The sequence below is a fragment of the Lygodium microphyllum genome, chromosome 8 (assembly GCF_053477565.2).
Source record: "Lygodium microphyllum isolate KBCC chromosome 8, Lygodium_microphyllum_v1.1.10, whole genome shotgun sequence".
NCBI classification, from domain to species: Eukaryota; Viridiplantae; Streptophyta; class Polypodiopsida; order Schizaeales; family Lygodiaceae; genus Lygodium; species Lygodium microphyllum.
The window spans coordinates 146815328-146836485 of record NC_141142.1 but is presented as its reverse complement, the minus strand read 5'-3'; the positions used below and the strand labels follow the sequence as shown (position 1 = coordinate 146836485).

Genomic DNA, 21158 nt, shown 5'->3' with positions numbered 1-21158 from the left:
AGCCATGGGCTGATTTTCTACATAACCCAATGGAGCAACTGGCTGAATATTAAGTTCACTTGTTGAAACTCCAGCTGTATCACAAAATGAAATGGGCAGCAGCCCTTCAAATACATCACTGGCAGCCTGATGTGTGTCAAAACTAGCAAGGGATAATTTTGATTTTTCATTGAAAACCACATCCCTATTGACAAATACCTTTTTAGAGATAGGATCATATAATCTATATCCTTTGCTCTCACTGTTGTATCCCGCAAAGATACATTTGACAACCTTGTTATCCAACTTCTTCTTGAGTACCTTGGGAATGTGTGCATATGCAAGACACCCAAAAATACGAAAATGCCCAATAGAAGGTTTCTAGCTGTTCCAAGCTTAATGCTGTCACCTATTACTAGGCACCTCCAAAATGATATCACTTGATTAGCAATGTTGTTGCCAACCCTTGGAAGGTGTCTCCCTGCTGTCCCTTGCTTGCTGAGACCCTTAGATGGCTCTCTTTTCCAACAAGTTGTTGTTCTCTAATAAGAAAATGGATAGAAACTCCCTCCTTCTTTCTCTCTGCTAGGCTGTAAATTGACTAAATGATTGAGATCCAACCCCTAAAAACGTTTTTTTAGTTTGCATAGGCATTTTTGCCAACTAGCAACCTTCTAAATTCATTTTTCAGCATTATCTAGCCATTTAATTAATTTTTAAAATTAAATCATCTTGAAAATTAATTTCAGCCCTCTGACCTTGACCAAAATTAAATGCGCCCAACCATAATTAAATTGGCTAGGCCATTTGCAACCTAGAGTGGTCTCCAACCTTTGTTGACCCTTAGACTAACATTAATTAATTAATTAATGCTAGTCCCTCGTGTCACCATTGACACTTATTTGCCAAACAACTATCATAGGGTCAAAATTGATACCAGGTAACCACCAAAATCTAGTTGATATAACTTATCACAACTTTTGTCTTTGACATTGATTGCATCCTCGGGGTTCTTTGCCTAGTACCATGAAATAATTGCCATGTGCATTACATGTGTTGAACAGCCTTACACATTTGATTAATAAGTTAATCAAATGTTATCGACAAGATTAAAGCATCTCAAAATTTCACATCCCCATGAAAATGCAGATTGATTGTAGCTAGCAACTTCATTGCACCTCAAGATGCGTATCAGCTTAAAATTTCACATCCCCATGACAATGCAAATTGATTGTAGTTAGCAACTTTGTTGTATCTTAGGATGTATACCAATGGACCCAAAGATCACAAAAGCCTCGAATTTCTTGTGGAATTTTTAAGAAATTTCAGAAATTAGGCAAGTTGAGCAAGGAAAGAAACATTTGAAGAAATGCTATTAGAATAGTATACACCCTTTCTTTGCACATATGTGTACAAGGAAGCTTGGGGGTTGGAGTGCTTAATTGGGATGGCCGAGCCTCGACCATTTTACTCGTTTTTGAACGAACATCTATTTAAGTAGATATCGATTGATCACATGAGTGCATGGTTTGTTTATCCTTATCCATAGCCCTCTACAAAGGAATTTCATCATCCTTAGGCTCCTCATCTAACATGTATGCATCCACCATAGGGGTAGCATTTCTATCCACTTTATTAGGACACTTAGACACAAAGTAACCTAACTTCCTACTAGAAAAGCAATTCCATGCAAAGTTGCCCTTTTCACATGCATCTAATCTCTCTCATCTTCAAGACAAGAAATATACTTAGTCAATGGCTTATAAGATTTTCTAATCTCACACTAATTTTAGAAAACCCCCGAATTCAAAAATTAGGGTTTTTACTTTTTTTTTAAAGATTTGCAAAGAATGGCAAGCAAGATTGAGAATATCATGAGTAGGGCTAAGAGAGACTGTGTGTACAAGACTGCGTACAGGACTGCATGCAGACTGAAAACAAGCACTTCTCCTCTAAAACATCTGCTCTTTCTTTGTCGGCTGAGTACATTTGGCACGGGTGGCACTGGTTGAGCAAACAAAAACCACATGTCTAGTTGTGATACCAATTGTTGGAAACAGAGTGGGGAAGAGAGAGAGAGAGAGAGAGAGAGAGAGAGAGAGAGAGAGAGAGAGAGAGAGGGGGGGGGCCTGCGTGTATCTGTCTCCCGTGAGCTCTTCAATAGGCCTTTGACTGGCATACGTACTGATACAAGATGGCTGGCCTGGATCTGGATTTTATAGACCAAACGGTGGCAGCTCTTGGTCCGGATTCTGATACCGAGGAACCAAAGGACATGGTTCCCTGCACAGAGGAGATGCCCCCTGCTCCTGACCTCTAGCTTGCGGGCAAACGTACCAAGCATACCTCCGCCGAGACAATGGATCATCAGGATCGTTCTTATGCTCAGGTTGCTTTAGATTCTGTGGATTCTCAGGATGTTGACTGGGAGCATTTGTTGGAGTTTGCCAACACTCTACTTGGCGATTATGTTCAACATAATCAGGAAGTCTTTTCCAACTCTGCAACGGAAGATGTTCTGGAAGCCATTGTGGACCCGAAACATGTCTTGCGCTCCTTTTCAGTGTTTTATGAACATGCTGTGATACTCTTCTTCACTGGTCGGATCCCGCTACTTTTCCATATTCGCCAGTGGCTGCACAGTCTGCTACAAGGGGAATGTATTGAAGAGATTTTTGTTGGGCCCCACGGTTTTTTTGAGGTGCTGTTGAAATTTGAGACGCATCGTATTGCTCTCCTGTCTAAACTGCCATTGTTCGTTGATCGCCGTTTGGTCCATGTTGTGCCTTGGCGCCCAATGGCAGATTTTCAGCGCTTGCTGCAACGTGAATGCCCTGTGTGGCTTGAAGTGGAAAATTGTCCGGCTGTTTATTGGCCACTATTAAAGGACGCCATGGCCGCTGTGGGCACTGTTCTGGTCCCCCCTAAGCCTAAGGGCCATGAATCGCAACCGTCTGTGTATGTTATGGGACATTGCTAGGAAAAGGCCTGCGTGGTTACGTATCAATTGCTCTGGCATGCATCCTTTACATTTTCGTTTGAAATGGGGCAACTTTGCAGGACATTGCTTTTCGTGTGGAAAATTGGGGCATTTTATGGCTGAATGCCCAGAGAAGCACCATACTTCAGATGTCGAGCATGTTGCGTTGCCCATGGAAGATATGGTGTGTGATGCTGCGTCGCAAGATGCCACCCAGCCACCTAAAGTTTTGGATAAAGGGAAACAACAGGTCTCGGGGTTGGATTCCCGTGGCAATGACTGGGTAGATGTACGCACGAAAAAAAGCAACAGGCTTGTTGCTGGCATGGTGGATACTGTGCCTACTGCCTCACCAGATTCCATGCGTACGTATATGCGCAGGAAAGAAATGTTGTCTTCAGAGCACTCTGCTCCTGCTATGGTTTGCTCTGCTCCCCGTCAACAACCACCTAGGAGAGTGTATTCGGATGGTCCAAAGGGTCCACCCGCTAAGCTGGCTTTTGATACTAGAGGTAATGTCATTACCCCATGGGATCATCGTTATCCCCGTTCCATCTCCAAGACAGCGGATATGCCATCTACCTCCAAATCTGGTCGTCAAATTTCTTTTGCTGTGTTAGCCGATTTTTTGGATGAGGGAGTCCTGGACATTCTCGCAGAAAAGGTCAAATCGAGGCAAGTTGTGCCTCGTACCTGATTTTCTTTTGAATACACATGAAGATCGCCACGTGGAATGTGCGAGGAATTTGTTCTCGCCACAAGCAACATGCCATGTGGACTGTATTGCATGAGAATCAGTGGGATGTCTTGTGTGCTGTTGAGCACAAGAGTCACGGTGAAGCAGGAAAAGTTGTGGATTGCCGTGGCTTTCGTTTGTTCTATGCAGGGACACATGCCAGGCAGTATTTTGGGGTGCTTATGATTGTGCATGAAAAATATCAGCCGGTTCTTATTAAGAATGATGTACATGACCGCTTTGTGGTGATTGAAGTTTTATTCGAAGGAGAGATCTTATGGTTACTTGGCCTCTATGCTCCGAATGATCCTTTATCTCGTCGGGAGCTTTGGCATACTTTGCAGACTTCCTTGTCCCTTGGCAGACGGGGTTTTTTGATAGGGGATTTCAATATGTGTGTTGATTCTTCACAGTCCACATCAGAGCATTCGGTAATGGATGCGCCGGAAAGTCGTATATGGCAGGAGTTGGCTCTTGCCGTTCTTAAGCAAGATATCTGGTCTCGGCTGCACCCTTCTTCTACGGGGTTTACTTTCCATTCTGCCTAGTATTCAACAACATGGTCGCGGTTAGACCGTATTTACATAATGCAGAATGATGATTTCCTTCTTGAGATGCTCGAAATGAAAGTGTTGCAACAATATGCCTTGTCGGACCATTTTCCTCTTCAGCTTGAGCTCCTTGCACAACCCATTGCACCTTTCAAGCAATTTCTGGATAGACTCCCTTTGCGTTTCAACTCGTCTTATTTGAAGCATGCAATCTTTCAGGGCTATATGCAGCAATTGATTGATCGATTCGTATTGGATTTCTCATCTCAGGGCATTGCTTCGTTTGAAAGATTGCTCTCTAATGTGCAGCGGGTTGCTCGACAGTATGGGATTCATCATGCCTCTCTTTCTCGGCGGTGTCGACAAGCAGCGGAGGACTTGCTAGCTTTGGTTCGTTCTTTGTTGGTGGACACTCCAGATGATGTATTTCTGCTGTCACTGGCAAAGCGTCTGGCTGATCTTAGTAAAGAGTTTTAGTTGAAATCTTATCAACAGGTCAAATTGCAACATCTGACGGAGACTTTGCAAGATACTGCTTGTCAGACTCATTAGTTCTTTCGAGCTCTCCATGCCTCTCCTGCTCGCGAGAATATGACTAGACTCCAGGATGCAGACGGGCAAATGGTCCTTGATCCGCAGACTATTGTGAATATGTGTAGGAATTATTTCCTCGACCTTCTTGGTTCCACTCCTCCTCCTTCAGGCCAAATTGCTCATGCTCGTTCAGTTTTTTATGATCTGGTCCGCAATCAGGTTCCGCAGGACATGCAATCTACTCTGGAGACAGATATTTGTGAGGTGGAGGCTATGAATGTTCTGTTACACTTGCCCAAGGATAAAAGTCCTGGCTGGGATGGTCTCACCAATGAGTTCTTTGAGATTTTTGCCACCCAGCTCGCGAAACCATTGGCGGCTTTGTTTCAGGAGGTGTGGGAAACGGGGATCATGCCATCCTCATGGAAAGGTCTTATTAAACTGCTTCCAAAAGTTTCTTCGCCGTCCATGTTGAAACAATGACGCCCAATTTCTTTGATGGGTTCTATGTATAAAATCTTTTCCAAAGTAATGGCGAACTGGCTCCATAAGCATCTTCCTGCCATTGTGCATCCTCTCCAATATGGTTTCATTAAGGGCAGAAACATTTTGCACAATGTATTAAATGCGCAACTGGCGATTGATTATGCAAGGCATTCTAATCAGGAGGTCGTACTGGTTCAATTGGACCTGGAAAAGGCTTTTGATTATCTGGATTGGTCTTTCATTGCAGAACTTATGTCTACTATGGGCTTTGGTGCTCGGATGTCTCGTCTGATCTACACTATCAGTGATGCAGCGTCTTCGCGAGTCATGCTGAATGGAGGCATTACCAAGCCAATTGTCCTTGCCCGCTCTGTCAGATAAGGGTGCCCTTTGAGTCCCCTCTTCTTTGCCCTTGCGACTCATCCAGTTCTTTCGATGTTATCTCACATGGCAGCTTCTTCTCAGTTGGCTGGATTGTCGCTTCCCTCTGGACAGCACTTCATTAGTCAATCCTTGGCTGATGACAGCTTTATACGTGTGGACAAGGATAATCTTCGCAAAGCATTAGATGTTTGGGCTCTCTTTGGTCAGGCTTCCGGTCTTCGCATCAACGCTTTGAAATCAGCCATTCTCAGCTGCACGGAGTCGGATTTGCAATCATTGGACTGGTAGGGAATGGTTCTTCCCCGTGGCTCCATTGTCAGGCATCTTGGGTACCCTTTGGGTGTTGATGTTCCCCAAAGCAGCTACTACAGTGGATTTCACAGAAACTGGCAGCTAAGTTTCTGTATTGAAAGTCTTAGGTGTGGCCCTTCCACGTTCGCCTCAAAGTAGCCCAGATAATTATGTTGCCAATGCTCACATATTTCTTGCCGTTGCTGCCCTGGACTACTACTACACTGAATGCTCTTACTTAGTCTATTCGTTTCATGTTATGGAAGAAGGATTCTTTGCATGCAGGCATTTCCTAGATTTGTTGGTCGCATGCGTGCACCCCCAAACGCATGGGTGGAGGGGCTATTTTAGATGCCCAAACTCATATGTTGGCACTCCGTTGGTCCCTTTTTCGCGCCATGTGCTCGGATCTCATCCATGGGTCATTATAGCCCGTTATTTTCTTGAGGATCACGGGCTTCTGCATGGTAATACTCAAATCCGGAGTTCTTGGTGGCATGTTCTTAATGCCGATTCTCGGTTCTCCAGTTCTTCTTCATCTCTGCTTGCCCATTTGGTGCGTTCCTGGAGACCGGTCCTCCAGAAGGCTCAGTGGCATCCAGCGGAGGATCGCTTAGCTACTAATTCTTTTCAATTGGAACTGTTGGCAGTCTTGCGGTTAATTTCATGGGAAGGCAAACATGAGCTTCGACCAAAAGTCAACCGCATGGCACGTTTGGCTTAACTTCGGTAGCGGATGCCACCCTTGCCAGTCGCAATGTGTTGATATCGTTTCGTACAGCCAGGAGGCTTTTCAGGATCCCTCGTGGATACAAGTCTTTATGGGAACAGCTCTTGATGGTGCTCCAGAGCAGACAACCCTTTCCTGCCCTTGCTACGGATCGTCCCTGGCAGGACTGGGACTTTGCAGGCTGGCTGAATTTAGAAAAGGCTTCAGCTAACCAGATGTATCATCTTCTGATTAAAGATTATCAATGGCTGGTTACTAAAGCTAATACTCTATGGGGATTGCATAAATCCCGGCCATGGTGGAGGGTAACTGTGATGGAGGGCTGGTTGAACAAGACACCCTTCAAATATAAGGTCTTTCTTTGGAGGGTGATGATTGGTGGTCTTTCGCTTGCTTCAGCCCTTTCCAAGCGTCGAATCTCCAACGGCAATTGTTTCTTTTGCCCCACCACTGTGGAATCCGCTCGTCATCGTTTTATTTCTTGCACCCTCGCTCAGAAAATCTGGTCATTCTTGTTAGCCATTTGGCGAGTGGTGGTTGGTTTCTCGCTACACCTGTTTGATTGGGTTTTTACGCGGCCCAAATATCCCACACCGACACAGCCACATATGAAGATCTTGTTTCACTTTCTTCGATATTGGGGCTGTTGGCATAACTGGACCATTCGGAATGCTTTTCTTTTTGATTCCGCCTATAATGTTCAGCCGCATATTGCGTGGCTTAAAGGTCTCTTGTATTGGCAGATAGATCTTCTCCGGCACTCTGATATGCTCGCTCGGGAGGACTTACGTCCCTGGCATATGGCAATTTCCTGTGTGTCTTTGCCATGACTTTGTAACTCTTTGATTGTCTGGTTCTTGTAGAGAGTCAATGTGTACACACGATGGGGTAGAGCCATCGTGTATCTTATAATCATGTAAACTTGTAACTTTTTCGTAATTAATTCAATTACCTTTTACGGAGAGAGAGAGAGAGAGAGAGAGAGAGAGAGAGAGAGAGAGAGAGAGAGAGAGAGAGTATGTGTGTATGTGCGTGTGCGCGGGTGTGTGTATGCGTGTGAACACAAGACAATGGCGAGAGAGAGAGAGAGAGAGAGAGAGAGAGAGAGAGAGAGAGAGAGAGAGTATGTGTGTATGTGCGTGTGCGCGGGTGTGTGTATGCGTGTGAACACAAGACAATGGCGAGAGAGAGAGAGAGAGAGAGAGAGAGAGAGAGAGAGAGAGAGAGAGAGAGAGAGAGAGTGTGTGTGTGTGCGCGTGCGCGCGCGCTTGTATGTGTATGTGTGTGAACACAAGACAAGAGGCAAGAGTAGATAGTGATCCCACACTCAAAAGATGCAAGTACTAGAATAATAGAATAAAAGTACAATAATGGTCTTATCCAATTTAAGCGCACTGTTTCTTTGGTGTCACTCCCCCCCAGCAGTAAGGTACAAATTTCTTCAATTTCTTTGAAATTTTAGAAAGAAAATTGGGGCTTTTGCCTAACACGCACTCCAAGGCAAGCAACAAGCAATATAGTAGCATTTTATTGCTGTTACAGTCAGATTGGGTAGAGAATTTTGGGAGAATTCAGTAGATTTTGGTAAGAATCAATATTAAGTTGTTGTATTTTGTACTTTTGTGGACACACATTTCAAGGCGGGTGTGGTACAATAGTATAGTGCTGTAATTTATTGCATGAGTATTGATTTGGGTGGCATTGTGCACACTTTGGCATTTGAGTGACAATTTGATACTTGTTTCTTAATTCCGTGGGGGATTTTGGTACTCTGAGGAATATGCTCTATGCTTCAGCATTGAAGTATTTGGTTGCAGATTTTTGTCTATCATTGACAGTATTGCACATTAGTGGAATAATGATTAGAGGAACATCTTTGGTGTTCTCACTTAGGAGGACAAACTTGATGGCTCAAACTACCCATTGTGGAGTTTTATGGTTTGTAACCTTCTTGTGACGAAAGACTTGTGGGACTATCTTATAGGTGATTTGCAACGACCAGGAGGTCTTGCACCTTAGACATCTCAGCGGAACGCTCGAGGACAGGTTGTTGGTGCTGGTGTTGCTGTTGGTGGTATTGGTGCTGCTACTGACGGTGTCCCTCCTCTCCCTTCTACTAAGGATCAGAGGAAATGGGACTCAAAAGATGCACACTCTTTCTTTGATTGCCTTGTAAGTGAAAAGGGTAATTATTCCGCACATTCGATCTTGTAAGATCTCAAAATCAGCATGGGATATACTTGAGCGTATGTTTGCAGCATGCAATGAGGCGAGGATATCCTATCTCTGCAAAGAGTTGGCCAATGTGACTATGGATGAAGGTGATAGCATGACAGAGCATCTTACTGACATACAGGATTTGCGTGACCAGCTACTCAATGTTGATGAGTGAGCAACTACTCAATGTTGATGAGGTTATTCAGGATTTTGAATTGGTGAACATCACACTGAACTCTCTTCCAAAGTCATATCTTGGTTTCCACACCTCTTTGATGTTGTCTTTGAGGGGGAGGGGGGGGAGGGAGGGGATAGTAGCCCCTTATATTTGTGGAGTTGGAAGGCCTCTTGCTGCAAGAGGAACAAGCTTGGAAAACTGTGGCAATGCGTTCAGGTGATGTGGCTATGCTTTCTAAGTTCAAAGGCAAAGAAAAAGTCAAGCAAAATGTAAAAAATCAGCAAAAGGATGATGTTGGACAGCCATCATATAAAGTTGTCCAAGACACAGAAAAGACTAAAAAGAAGGGGAAATGCCATTATTGCAAGAAGCCCAGTCATTATATCGATTAATGTAAAAAGAGATTGGCCAAACAGAAGAAAAAGAACTCCGGTTTGGCTATCCAAGAAAACATTAGCTAGCAAATCTACTGATGATGATACTTTAGCCAACTTTGTAGAGGAAGACTATGCATTTCTCACATGCAGTTATGATTTTTCAATGGCTGATTCATCATTTAATGCTGCTGAAATGCAACAAACATGGTATTTTGATAGTGGGGTGTCAAAGAACATCACTTACAAGAAGTGTTTGTTTACCTCTTTGCATTCAGCCCCTGCTGGGAAGTGTGTTACATGTGCGAACAACAATAGTTATGATGTATGTGGCATTGGAACAGTTACTATTACTATTGCAAATGGTTGTGATTTCATGCTTCTAGATGTCTTGTTTGTACCTGGCATTAAAAAGAACTTGTTGTCTATCTCTGCTTTTAATAAGCATAGCTTTTAGGTCATCTTTGAGGATGACAAATGCATTGGTAGAGACAGAGAGATGGATTATGCTCTTAGACTGTCTGGCACCCTGTATAAGGGTCTATTTTTGTTGGATACATATGATAGACATTCTCATGATGCTTTAGCAATCACTACTCTTTCGTCCGCTATGCAAAATGCGGAGCTATGGCATGCCCGCTATGGACACATAAGCTTTGGGAGTTTGATGACCCTTCAGAGGCGTCATATGGTAGATGCATTGCCTCCAGTGGAGACTTCACCTCCTCATCATGTGAGGGATGTATTTTGGGCAAGATGCATAGGTTTGTCTTCAAAAAGGATGGTGTAGTGCGTGCTCTCCGAAAAATGTAGCTTGTTCACTCTGATGTTTGTAGTTCCATGAGGACATGTGCACTTGGAGGTCATCAGTACTTTGTTACATTTATTAATGACTACTCTTGGTATACATGGGTGTATGGGTTGAAGGCAAAATCCAATGTGTTCATGCATTTCAAACATCTTGTTGCAAAGCTTGAAGCTGAAATTGACTTAAAAGTGTAGACACTTCGCACAGATAGAGGGGGAGAGTGCATGCCTCGTGCTTTTGAGACATATTTGCTTGATCATGGCATTACGCATCAAGCCACTGCTAGAATGACTCCTCAGTAAAATGGTGTTGTTGAAAGGAAGAATCGGACTCTTATGGAGATGACTCGTTGTATGCTAAAAAGTAAGGGGCTACCTCATAAATTTTGGCTAGAAGGCCTTCAGTGTGCAAATCATGTGTTGAATTGTGCACCCACTAAGGCACTAAAGATGACCACATTGTTCGAAGCTTGGCATGGCAAGAAACCCAAAGTAGACTACTTTCCGGTGTTTGGTTGCATAGCCTATGTACATGTTCCAAAAGAGCTTCATGGGAAGCTTGATGATAAGGCTATAAAATGCATATTTATTGGCTATAGTTCGGAGAGCAAGGGCTATCGCTTTTATGACTCACGCACGAAGAAAGTCTTTGTTAGTAGGGATGTCCTATTTGCTGAAAATGCTGCATTTTCACACGATCTGTTTCAAATGCCAGCCACCCATGACATTGGTGATGTCTTTGAGGGTCTTTTGCCACTTACTTTAGAGTCTGTGCCTGCTGTAAATGGCAGGACAGACTTAATACAGCAAGCTGTTACTGCACCATATACTCCCGAACAAGAGGGTATCAATGATGGTTTGCCACATGCAGTGGAAGAAGCAGTACAGCATGAAAGGGCTGCTGTAAATGCAGCCAAAACAGTCCCAAGATGGTTGTTACAGACTCTCCAAGAGAGTAAAATAGATGCTCCTATACCTCAATGCTGATTATCATTGTTTATGTAGATGAAATGCTACTCATTGGACCTACAGAAGAAAAAATTGCAGATTTTAAGGCTGAATTAAAACATGCATTTGCTATGTCAGATATGGGCTGCCTACATTATTATTTGGGGATTCAGTTCACCCAAAATCAGCATGGTATCACCATGTCATAGTCACAATATATGGATAAGTTGTTACATAGGTTTAGTATGCAAGATTGCAAACCTATGTGCACTCCTATGGAGCCAATAAAGCTGTCTATGCATGATGGTGAAGAGATGTCTAATGTTGCAATTTATAGCCATGCTGTTGGTTGTCTTATTTATCTTTGCAACACAAGCCCTGACATTTAGTATGCAGTATCTTAGGTGAGCAAGTATATGCATAGCCCACGGACCATACATTGGCAAGTTGTTAAGCGGATCTTTAGATATTTGCAAGGTACTTAGTCACATGCATTATTATTTCCTAGGGGAGGAGACTTGTACTTACAGGCTTACAATGATTCAGATTGGGCTGGTGATGCAGATTCTAGACAGTCTACTAGTGGACACTGTTTCTTTCTAGGTCGTTCATGCGTTTCGTGGCTAAGCAAGAAATAGCCTACAGTGGCCACCTCATCTTGTGAGGTTGAATACATGGCAGCCTTCACAGCAACAGTGAAATGTGTATGGTTGTGTAGATTCTTGGCTGATCTACATTTACCATTGGAGGATTCTACATCCATTCTTTCTGATAGCCAGAGTGTTATTGCAGTAGCACGAAATCTTGTGTTTCATGCTCACACAAAACACATAGAGGTGCATTACCATTATGTCAGAGAGATGCTATGCAGGAGAGATCAACTTGATGTATGTACCCACAAGAAAAATGTTGCAGACATTTTCACCAAGGCACTACCACGTGAGAAGTTTGAGGCTTTTCAAAAGTCCTTAAAACTTAAAGTAGTGACACTAGGCTCTAGAGTAAAATAAATCTAACTCTAGTTAGTTAGTGGAAGGTTGGTTAGGTTAAAACATAAGTTGTACTTTCACTCTATCTTTCATTCTAGCAAGTATACTCTTCTCTTTTTGCTTCAGCTCACTCTCTTGCTATCATTGTCTCTCCTCTCTCTCTCCATAGCTAGTTGCCATTTTCCAACCTCGCCTACCATTTCCATTGTCACGGTGACATGAAATTTTAATGCATTGCTTAGTATGTGATTCAATTGTTAATCAAATGCGCAAATGTTACTAAATTGATTGCTTATTACGCATTCTCTATTTAGTAAATTTATGTCGATAAATTAATGACTCACTTTTTTTAAAAGTATTGATAATGATCTAGCATGGCCATGAGACCATTTAGAGACCAGTATTCCTAGTGCATCACTTAATGGGGTGATCAGAGCATTGTGACGGGGATATCTGGTATAGGCAATACAAGTTATGAAGGGGAAAGGAACTGTTTGCCAAGTGTAAGAGTGTGCACAAGAACTAAGGAGTTACACATAAATGAAGATGGATTGAGTTCTAAGAAGAGGAAGTGGATTAGCATTGTGTATATGTATTTATGTGTGCATCCGGGGACGCTTGGGAATGTTTACTTGTGTGTAATGAGCATTGTATTCATTTGAGGTCATCCTTTCCCTTACAAGTCAAGGTTTAAGGTATTTTCTCTCTTAATGAATTAAGAAGAGAAGTAATTATTTAACTAAGAAAGACGAGAGAGGTAATTCTCTCACTAAGAAAAACGAGAGACATGATCTTCTGGAAGTGAGGAGAGAAGTGATTTTCCCTTTCTAAGGTCTAGGATGACACAAGCTTTTGTGTGGAAGTTAATCTTAAGGTTGAGGCCCAAGGCAATCTAATGAACTCTCCTTATCTATGGCTCAAGGTGGTTGCATCGAGCATAAGTTAAGAATAGAGTTTAAAAAGCTGCTTTTCTTAAAATAGACATGGTGAATCCATTTTTAAAATATCTTACGATAGAAAGCTGATATCTAAAAATGGCCCGCATGGGTTATCAGAAATAGCGAGATCTATAACTTTTCTGTTGGACGCTTTTCCATCCAAGCAATGTACAAAGAGATATTCCAAAATTGGTACTGTAGAGTAGGTCCTGGAACAACCACATCTTGCATGAAGATCAACCTTTCCAATCTTGGCACTCAAGTCTCTCTCTAAGAAGAGAAGCTCTTGGAGTCTATAAAAGAGAGGCTCTCCTTGGGTGTGGAGGAGGTGAAGGAAGCATCACTTTGCATGTATGTAAGAGGAGAAGAGAAGGTTCAAGTGCTGCAAAAGCTCTGTTGAAATCAAGTCCCAAGAGGAGATCCCTACACATATTGTGTAGGAGAGAAGGTGCAAGTGCTACGGAAGCTTTATTGAAATCAAGCTTCAAGAGGAGATGCCTACACATATTGTGTAGGAGAGAAGGAGTGACTCAAGAAAGATCAAAAGGTCCCAACTTCCAAGTTGTGCAAGTGTTAGCTGATTATATACCGTGCAAGGAACTGTGATCTTGTTCCCAAGATCTACAAGTTAAGAACTGGTTTATGTGTAACGGAGGAGCTTGCTCCTTGTTAATAATATAACTCCACAAGAGAAGGGGGGGGGGGGGGGGGGAAATCGGCCCATCTTCCAATCCCTAGTGTATTATCAATCTCTTTGTCTCTCTCTCTCTTTGTCTCTACATCTTTCTTTTCTCTCATCTATTCTCTCTCTACGCCAGCATAATATTCACCATATATCTTTTAAGTATATAAGAAGGTCGAGTGTGTATCTCGGATCTTATAATAGCAAATGTGAGGTGCACATGTGTTGTGCAAGTCAGACAAATTATAATGATGGGCCAAGGATCTTGAGATGTGAATTGGTGCTAAAGGCAAAGATTGTAATAAGTTGTACTGGTCAGATACTAGGTGGTGCATGGTGTCAATTTGGGGCTTGGGGTATTTTATTAGCCATTAAATGTCAATAGTGATATTAGGAATTAGAGAGGTTAGATAGATCGGGTGTTTGCTCGTAGTCACCCCTTTTGTAGTATGGTTGAAGGCAAGGAATCTATGGTCATGATGTGCTTTCCGTGCAACTAGTTCATGATATCCATTGAGATTCAGCTATTTCTACTGTCCGTTTTCATGGGTTGTATGATCGACAACAACATCAATGTAGTTCCAAGGCACCTAGCTGTGGCTTGTTTATCCACTACTTGGTGACCTTGTTCCTCTGTACTTGTACTATGGTGATATAGGTTTCTGCCAATGTCGAGGTACAGGACATGGTGATGGTTCCTAGGGGCTGCTTGTTTCCCAATCATTGTATGCTTCATTGTACTTGTCACCCATGATCTAAGAGAGGGTGTTAGCCTTAGTACATTTCATTGGTTTTAATCGGTTGTGTTTGGCCATTTGGGCAGGTGTGTGAGTGGGCATTTGGGCAGCCATTTATGTTTGCCTCAGTTGTCTCAGGCCTCACCTTATGGACGATTTATGGTTGCCCCCTCTTCACTCTCATTCATTGCACATCTGCATCCATTGGAGAGGGAGATTGGTGGCACACTTGTGGTCACCAAGGCCGTGTGGTTGGTATGCATCTTCTCATGCTCTGGTATAAGGAGTCCATGGCCCATTTCTTCATTCATTGAGTTCTTGTGGTTTTGCTTTTTTGTTTCTCTCTTTCAGTGACAGTAATTGTTTCCATTGCTTGCTGCGTTTGTAACTTTTTCTCACAGGTGCTTTTCTTGGCTTGCAATTACTAGTGTCCTAGCAACAAAAGTCTGGTGTATATGCAGGTGGAATCTCACAATAGCTTTAGTTACTGAATGTTAGATAGGGTATAACCAGATTATATTATTTCAAATTGGAGGTTTTGGTTTGTGCATTAATGTGCTGTGCCTTTCATGTTTTGCCAGTTATAAGCTGGCCTGCCTGTCTGATTTGGCAGAAGGTTTGAAGGACAAACCTAAGACTCAAATAAGCAAGATTGACATTTATTTTGCATAAGCTTTACTTACTGCTTTGTATTGAAAGTAATTTGGACCTACTTTTGCAGAGGATGGGTTCTTCTAATGGAGCTCGTGAAGGTGATTGGAGGTGTGATGGTTGTGGGAATAGAAACTATGCATTTCGTTCCTTCTGTAATCGGTGCAAGATCCCACGATTGTTGGTGGACTCTAAAACTCCTTCAGATTCAAAGTGGCTACCTCGTATTGGCGACTGGATTTGTGCTGGTTTTTCCCTCCCTCAACTGACTGCTCCTCCCCCCACCCCCCTCCAGAGAAAAGAGTAAAATATTTGCTATCAGAGATATTAATGTAGGAGCAGGTGCTTTGATTATTTTTTCATGTTTGGGTAACTCAGTCATAAATAGTTCATATGTCAGAGTCTACATAGCCAATTTAAATAAAGGTATTGTTGTTGTGGGCTTGAGCTCCTTCTTTTGGAAAACATTCATACAACCTCCAAAATTGTACTTTGGTGTTTTCATGCTACATATGGGTTGTGCATGTGATGTGTGTGTGGGTTTGGGTGTGGTTGTCGATTTTGGCTCTTGTGCATTTGCACTCGCTGTGTGGATGTGCGTATGGCGTGCGTTTCATGGAATCCAAAGGTTGCAGCAACAACAACTATGCCTCAAGAGAAAAGTGCAATAAATGCAGTAAGCCAAAGGAATGTGCGGCCTTACCAGCAATGGCTCTACCTGGGTCGGCCATGGCAGCACCCCCAAGTGCAGTAGGCTTGAACACAGGTCCCCTAATGCCTACAATGCCCTTGCATCATAGTCAGCCAGATTGGAATCTTGGTAATACTAATTTGGGTGGCAGCTTGCCTGACACTGGAAGTTGGCGTCCTGGGGACTGGATTTGCACGTGTGGCTACCCTAATTATTCATATTTTACAACGGTACGTTTATACCTTTGCAGTACTGAAGTTTGCAATGCTCTTGGCAAGAGTGCACCTCTTCTCATATACAGGGATTAATTTTATCTTGTGTATGTTTGAAATGCTTTTCCAGTGCAAGCATTGTCAAGCTCCATCTTCGGCCCATATTTCTGGAAATATGTTAATGCAGGTCGCCGTTCAAACTGGTAAATGTTGCAAGAGAAGCTAAAAGTTGCGAACTATTGACATTGAATGTGGTTAGCTGGATCTCAGCAATATCAATGTTCTAAAATGTTGGTTTTTCAATGGTGAAGGTCTTGGTACCAAACGTTTACTGCCTGATGACTTTGGGGCTGAATATGCCAATAAGCGCCTGAACACTGGTAGTGACCTTGCATCTGTGTTTCAGGTAAAGACACTTGATTAATTCCACACATCAGCTTTTGTGCTGACCCAAATATGTAAGGGTGGTATGTGAAGATGTTCTTTATATTGTTTGCAGAATCAATCAAACTTTTTCAGCTCAATTTCAGGACTTGGAACATCTATTGGATACGCTAATCCCACCACTGCCCCGACCTCTAGTTGGTCTCAGCCAGCAGCACAACCTGCACCATTGAACCTTGTTCCTGCAATAGTGGGAAAAGGGTAGTTATAATCTTGTGGAATTTCTCATTAAATGTCATCTTTCTGATTTTCACTGGGAACATCTGGACTGGATGTTTGTTTGAGGTGTTAGTTGTCACAATTCCAAGTATGGCTCGCATTTCTGATTCGTAAAGTTCACGGCAAGTTGATCCTGTTATTATACAAGTTTGTTAACTTTGAAATCTGTAACACTGGTGCATTTTTTAGCAGAGTTTATACTGACCTTTTTTCCCCTTGACCTGCCATTAAGAGGAAATTCCTCATTCTTTGTTGTAAGAATTCTAGTTTTTGAAAATCTTATCTTGCTTTAAGGTTGTACACCATTTGCTCATATCACACTCTGAATCTAACATACAAAAATTTAGGTAGCGAAAAGTACCATGCCTTCCACCTGTCATGTACTTCTTCTTAGATGAATGCATTTGGTTGTCAGAGTGTATTGCATACATGGCTGCCCATATGAGAGTGACCAAGGACACATACGGGCCCACATGCACACTGCACACTTATGAACCAAAGGGGCTTGAATGAAGTGTGCCTTAAGCATCAGACCAAAGAATTCCTACCAGTTTTGGAATCCAAAACATTCTATATCAAGATGGGGAGAGGTACTCGTAAATCTTCAGAATAGCCATGGGAAGACTCGTCACCTCTCACATGCAAAGTTCGAACAAGGATTGTTTGTCATGTAATCTTCCAGAGTCCACTTAAATGCGTGAAAGAAGCAATAGCAGTCAACAACCATAGAGTGTCCAAGTAGCCTGCAGCTTGATGGAAAGTTTGATTTGGCTGCTACTTTCTGGAAGATCACCAAGCCAACACTCCATAGCATCTCATCCTGAACATCAGGTGGTAAGTGGATCCATTTTACATTCTAATCTAGACACCAAGCCAACACTCCATAGCATCTCATCCTGAACAAAGAAGATCACCAAGCCAACACTCCATAGCATCTCATCCTGAACATCAGGTGGTAAGTGGCTCCATTTTACATTCTAATCTAGACACTTGAGCAGATCTTGAAATCTAACAGTCCGTATCCAACAAGCTTTACTTTCCAAGAGGTCCATCTCTAGCTGGGTTAATGTGTTGCAATAGACTATGCAGAAGAAGGCTCAATTTCAGTGAAGGAAGTCCCCCAGCCTAGAATGATGTCTCCAGCCCTGAACCATTCAAGTTCAGCCTCCAAACAGCCAAATGAGGCATAGCCAGCCACATATCATGGAGAAATGCAGTGTTCATCTCTAGAACAGGCTACAGCAGTGATGATATGTCAATCCTTTGCCCTGGCAAGTGCAAGAACCTTGTCCAAAGTGATGATAACTGACAAATCTGGTAGATTAAGAAGACCTAGGAAATCAGATGTATTCAGGAAGGGCTGTATAATTGGCAAGACCAAAGCATATGATGAACTGTTTTTTGATTGTTGAGCATATTTGATAAGATATGGATGTATTATCAAGAAATGACCCACAGGTAGTGCACCCACCAAACATCTTTATGAAAAGACTGTTGAATTGATGGCAATTTCCTCATCCGGATAGTTGAGAGATTCTTTTCCGACCACTGCGAAGATTTAATCAATGTGCTGTAACACATTTCCTTATGCTTATATCCATGAGGGAAGAGGATTTTGTGAACCTTGGCTGTTTAGAGGGAATAAGTGATATTCCTTGTGCACTTTAGATTGAATGTACAATTCTAAAACACGTCTCCCTCCTGAAACGAATGTTCATTGTTTCCATATAGGTCCTTAGGCTAATGTATTGTACATTGGTCAAAAGATTTAGTCCGGTAGTTATTATCATATCAGCCAGTATAATCATCAACTATTGATAAGCTTTCTTTTCATTGTTTGTGTGCTATAGACATCCTAAATGCTTGAAGATACAAGTATCAATATCTTCCCCTGTACATGCCATCAAAGGAATATACAGCTTTATGACAACTGGTAGGGTATGCATAGCTGAGCATAGAATGGCAATGTCCAGTAAACAATGTCACAAATGAGCTTGTTTATGACGCACTGCCTTTCTTGCTCTTGAGAGATTTCCTGGCTGAAGGATATCTTAGATGTCTAAGTAATTATCAGTTATACTTGATTCAACAGAGTTTTCCCTCTTTGAAGTGTGTAATGTAAACAATTCTGGGCTACTAGCTTATCCAAGTAAACAAGAACTCAAAATGTGCGATTCGCAGTTATTAATCTCTTCATATTTACCAAAACATATTCTACTTACTGACTACCATACATGCACTGACCAAATGAATTACATTTTGTCAAGCCTGTGTAAGAAGCACGCTGATTTTGGATTTGGGTATAACTAGAAATGCAAGAGTTGCATAAATGTCCAAACCATAGGTGCAGCCCAAGATTCAAAAAGAGTACAAAGTAGTTATAGGGCAATAAGGTTATGTAGGCCAATTCCTAAAGCACCAGTTGCAATGATTCATCATATTGTAGCTTACGGACTTAAAAGTACTGGCTTCATGATCAGGAGTACCCAAGTCCCTCTTGTGATTATATTCCTCCTGCTCTGTCCCCACTCTGTAACAAACTCAAACTTTGCAATTCGTCTCGCAGAGCACATTTAAGTTTGTGCTGGAAAAAACAAGGTATTTGACCTTTGTCACTCCAAGGCGTTTCCGCTTGTGTCAATGTGATTGTGGGAGCTTCACCACTGCCTTAAAGATGAGGGACTCAGAACATTGGCTAAGAATGAATGTGGCCAGAAAGCAAGTTTGGAAATTGGAGGCTCCATTAAGTTTGCACAGGGTCACAAGGCTGTGAGCAACAATGGCTAAGAACCGCGTGCAGTAATTGTGAAACTATGAAGTTAAACGGGCCATAAAGCAAAATTTTAACTGTTCCCAATCAGGTGTCCTGACTTGGACAGGAGGATGACCTTCCCCTTGTTGGGGCAGACCAGAAAACATCCATCCAGTGCAGATGTGCCCTCAACTTGAACTTTTTTGGGATGGAAATTCTGCATCCCAAAAGTCCAGAGTCTCCTGGGACTGGGGATGAGCTGCAATAGTGTGTAAATGGCACTAAGAGGGCATCCTTGCTTGACAGATTTCCCACATAAGGTATCCCAAAAGGCAACAAAAAATTCCATCAGTCTATTTACCCGATATATGCAGGGCTGTTGCAGATCGATTGTAGTAAAATTGACTTGTGTACTTTCAGCTCATTGAGGAGAGACTACAGATGCTGCATGTGGAACCAACAGTTCTCTATCTTCAATTTAATCAAACTTGTGATTGTGTTCTGCATTCCATTTCCCATCCAACTGCTTTAATCTGTGTAACGCACATGCACACACAACCCACATATGTTGGTTATGTGTATGGGGCACTCTCTCCCATCCATCTTGTATGTATTTAAATACATGCACACTCATCTTATATACTGACAATGCAGTATGACTATTGGTCTCTAGCTGGCATCTGTCTTCAATACTTAACTTGTTTTGCTGGATAAAGGTCTATGCCATGCTTCATATTCTTATTAGGCTCTCGTATGCTGATTTCAGTGCAAAGCAGTGGCGCTCAGGAGACTGGATGTGTGCCGGTTGTAACAATCATAATTATGCATCACGGGCCATGTGCAATAGGTAACTGTCAGGATGTTAACTCTCTTTTTATTGGGGGAAACAATATACTTAGTTATCCATTTCAATCAGTCAACGACTTGCCAGGTGGTATTGTTGGTTTTCTCTAAGATGTTTTAAACATGTATGTTCAACATTTGTCCTGCACTGTAGCAACTGTATGATGCAGAGTTGCATGATCTATATTCTTTCGACTGTGCAGATGTGGTGGATCAAAGGAAACGATGACTCAGGTCCTACCTGTAGCTTAACACAGTGACTATCTTACTTTCCAGATTCAATTTGATCTATCAGAGTCTTGGGTCCTGCCAGAGGCATGAATCTTGTATCTTGGGTTCTATCCAAATACAGGTGCTATGCCAACACATTCTTGTTTTGTAGATCCCTTTTTATATGCCTCTGTGCAGGACAAATGGTATGCATTAGATGTGGATATTGAATTCTTGGAGGACCAATTAGTATTTCTGTATGTATTCAGCTTGGAAATTGATTTCTTCAACTGAGCAATACTCTGTACCAGCAAGCATGACCTGTAGTGAAGTTTCTAAGAGCTTGTTTTTGGTGGAGCAAATAAATTTTGATTTCCGAAGCATACCTTTTCGTTGATGGCATTTGAATCACATGGTAACTTAAGCTACATTGCTGAGGTAGCATGGAAGCATCAGTGGTCTTTCCCTTCGATGTCAAGCAAGAAGTGTTCATCTGTTTTGATGACATCATCAATGAAGTTAAACTGTATGCAAAATTTCAAGGTTGAACTTGGCTAGCTATCTAGAACGTGCCTTGCAGTAGACAAGTAGATGA

General features: G+C 42.2%; 1 protein-coding gene across 2 annotated transcripts in view; it reads left to right on the top strand.

The window, feature by feature from the left end:
• Window positions 1-20943, top strand: part of LOC148032982 (uncharacterized) — a 43967-nt gene extending 23024 nt beyond the window's left edge. The window contains exons 2-9 of one of the 2 annotated variants that reach the window (XM_087683685.1): window positions 14628-14796; window positions 15263-15440; window positions 15821-16113; window positions 16226-16298; window positions 16407-16501; window positions 16595-16740; window positions 20277-20357; window positions 20557-20943. In XM_087683685.1, the coding sequence (XP_087539811.1) occupies window positions 14701-14796; window positions 15263-15440; window positions 15821-16113; window positions 16226-16298; window positions 16407-16501; window positions 16595-16740; window positions 20277-20357; window positions 20557-20605 (1011 nt within the window). In that variant the 5' untranslated portion in view covers window positions 14628-14700 and the 3' untranslated portion in view covers window positions 20606-20943. The remainder of the gene's footprint in view (window positions 1-14627; window positions 14797-15262; window positions 15441-15820; window positions 16114-16225; window positions 16299-16406; window positions 16502-16594; window positions 16741-20276; window positions 20358-20556) is intronic. The other variant, XM_087683683.1, reaches the window with a different exon arrangement.
• The last annotated feature ends 215 nt before the right edge of the window (window positions 20944-21158 follow it).